Here is a 2,500-nt window from a genome sequence, read left to right on the forward strand (position 1 = left end):
AGTCTGACGCATAAGAAAGCAACACAAGATTTCGCAATGCAAGCAATATCATACTTGTTTCACATAAGATCTTACTTTTAAATTTTTGATGTACACTATAAGTTCTTCAGTCTCCCTGAGTGAGTCCTCGACGGAAGCTTCCTGATAATAGCTCGGACAATTCATGAGCATGTTGACTTTTCCCACTAGAGCGCGCTGGCCCCGGGCAAGGACGGTGTCGCCGAGGATCTTGGTTCCCTCCAGGTGTAACGAGCCGAAGTAGGAGGCTGTTGTGGTGCCGCATCGAAGCAGACGGTCCTGGAGTAGAGTTTGGATAGGACGAGAATTAATGCATGACACGGTCCTGGGTTAGTATTTGGATAGCACGAGTATTAATACAGAACTTTAGGATCAGTCATTGGATGATATTAGGATAATGTTATAATTAATATTTAATATGATTTTCTTCAAGTTTCCAAATTTTGTAGAGAGAACGTTAGGAGAATGAGAAATTTTAACGTGTTTTCTTGTACTACACTACAGGAATACTGAAATTAAACACACAAGACTTATGTTAACTTATAAAACAATGGCATGAAAAACTGTTTTATTGTGTGACTTCGTTGCATCGTCGGTAGTTACAAAGCCTGTGGTCTTCAAAGCCAATTGATTTATGTAGTTGTATCCATTAACTCGTTCAGGTAGTTTCGTTACTGATTGCACCGCATCTTTGGAATTCGATCTGCTTTTGCTATTTCCTTATATTCCCAAAATGCATTTTATTCCAATGTTATCAAGTTACTTTATCATCTATCTTTATTTATCTTGTCAGTTCCTAGAAATAAATGCACTGTCATTTGACCATTCGTAAGTATAATCCCAAATTATATTTCGTTGTTCCTAAATATTTTTAATTATCCTTTGTGTTTGTGTGTGTGTGATTCTTACTGTTTATTCTCTTCATCAGTACTTATATATATGAAACTGATCAAATCCCCCCCCCCCCCCAAAAAAAAAAAAAAAAAAATCACAGGCACATAATCCTAATCAACTTTTTTCACGTACGTAACAGAACACACATAACATCATCTTCTTTCTCCATACTTGGCACTTTTTTTGTGACATACCACGGCAGCTCCATAAACGTATCGCGCAAAGTCCCCGTCGGCGAACTTAGCCTCCGTTGGGAAGGTGTAGTTCTCAAGCCAGTCGAGCAGAGGAAGGTCCAAGTGGATCCCGTTGTTGGGGAACTGAGGGGCGTGGATGTGCGTGTCCACGAAACCCGGCATCAGGAACTGGCTAGAAGTGGAGGAGGAAGAAAAGGAGGAGGTGGAGGGAAAGGAAGAGGGGCAGGAGGAGGGGAAAGGACGAGGGGGAGGAGGAGGGAAATGAAGAGGAGGAGGGAAAAGAAGAGAAGGAGAAGGAAGAGGGAAAGAGGGGGAGGGAAAGGAAGAGGAGAAAAAAAACAGGAGGAGGAAAAGAATAAGGAGAGGGGAAAGGAAGAACAGGAGAAATGCACAATGGATTTTCATATATATTTATTATCTACTTATTTAACCAACTACTTAGCTATGTTCATACATATATAATTTCGCAAAAAAAGCTGTCTATTTCCATGTACTTATCAAACTATTTATCTACTTATTCTTCTCTGTATACACAGTATCCCTTTCATTTAATTTTAACATAGCTTTCAATTCACAGAAAACAATATGTAAGTACTAACCTTTGGGTCAAAGTTATGTTTTTCGTATCTTGAATCTTAAATTTGGTTTTCAGATTCGGAAGTTCACTCGCCGGTTCTACAAACACAATCTGAAGCACAGTTCTCTCACTTTACGTATATATATATATATATATATATATATATATATATATATATATATATATATATATATATATATGTGTGTGTGTGTGTGTGTGTGTGTGTGTGTGTGTGTGTGTGTGTGTGTCTATCTATTTATATCTATCCATCTATCTATCTATCTATCTATCTATCTATCTATCTATCTATATATATATATATATATATATATATATATATATATATATATATATATATATATATATATATATATATATATATATCTTTATATATATATATATATATATATATAAACATATACACACACAATATATGTGTGTGCCACATTAGAATTTTCAATTTTATATAAATTCAAAATTGTACTTTTCTACTTTATTTCTCAGATTCATTAGCAGCGAACAAAAATTGAATAAATAAATGAATAAACAAATACTGATCACCACTGTTTACCGAAACGTCTTACTGAATTAAATCGCATTTTGTTCACCTTAATTGCATTTTCCTTTATCTACATATTTCTCTAACTTTGTTGTCCAAAACACCGACGGCCATGTTTTCGAGGATCTGCATAGGTTCCAAGTCAGTTGAGTGGACGATCGTTCCTGTAAACACCTGCAAGTCGGCCATGGCTGGAATATCAGGAATAGGAAATCTTCGGTTGTATTGATCGAAAGGTCTTCTTGCTGCTTTGGTTTC

At 36.0% G+C, this 2,500-nt stretch overlaps 1 protein-coding gene across 1 annotated transcript in view; it reads right to left on the reverse strand.

The window, feature by feature from the left end:
- Window positions 1-2,500, reverse strand: part of LOC119575444 (guanine deaminase-like) — a 50,470-nt gene that overhangs the window by 44,633 nt on the left and 3,337 nt on the right. The window contains exons 2-5 of the mRNA XM_037923064.1: window positions 2,330-2,433; window positions 1,706-1,794; window positions 1,107-1,278; window positions 76-297 (exon numbers count right to left, since the gene is read on the reverse strand). Of these exons, the coding sequence (XP_037778992.1) occupies window positions 76-297; window positions 1,107-1,278; window positions 1,706-1,794; window positions 2,330-2,431 (585 nt within the window). The 5' untranslated portion in view covers window positions 2,432-2,433. The remainder of the gene's footprint in view (window positions 1-75; window positions 298-1,106; window positions 1,279-1,705; window positions 1,795-2,329; window positions 2,434-2,500) is intronic.

The sequence above is a fragment of the Penaeus monodon genome, chromosome 7, assembly GCF_015228065.2.
Source record: "Penaeus monodon isolate SGIC_2016 chromosome 7, NSTDA_Pmon_1, whole genome shotgun sequence".
NCBI lineage: Eukaryota > Metazoa > Arthropoda > Malacostraca > Decapoda > Penaeidae > Penaeus > Penaeus monodon.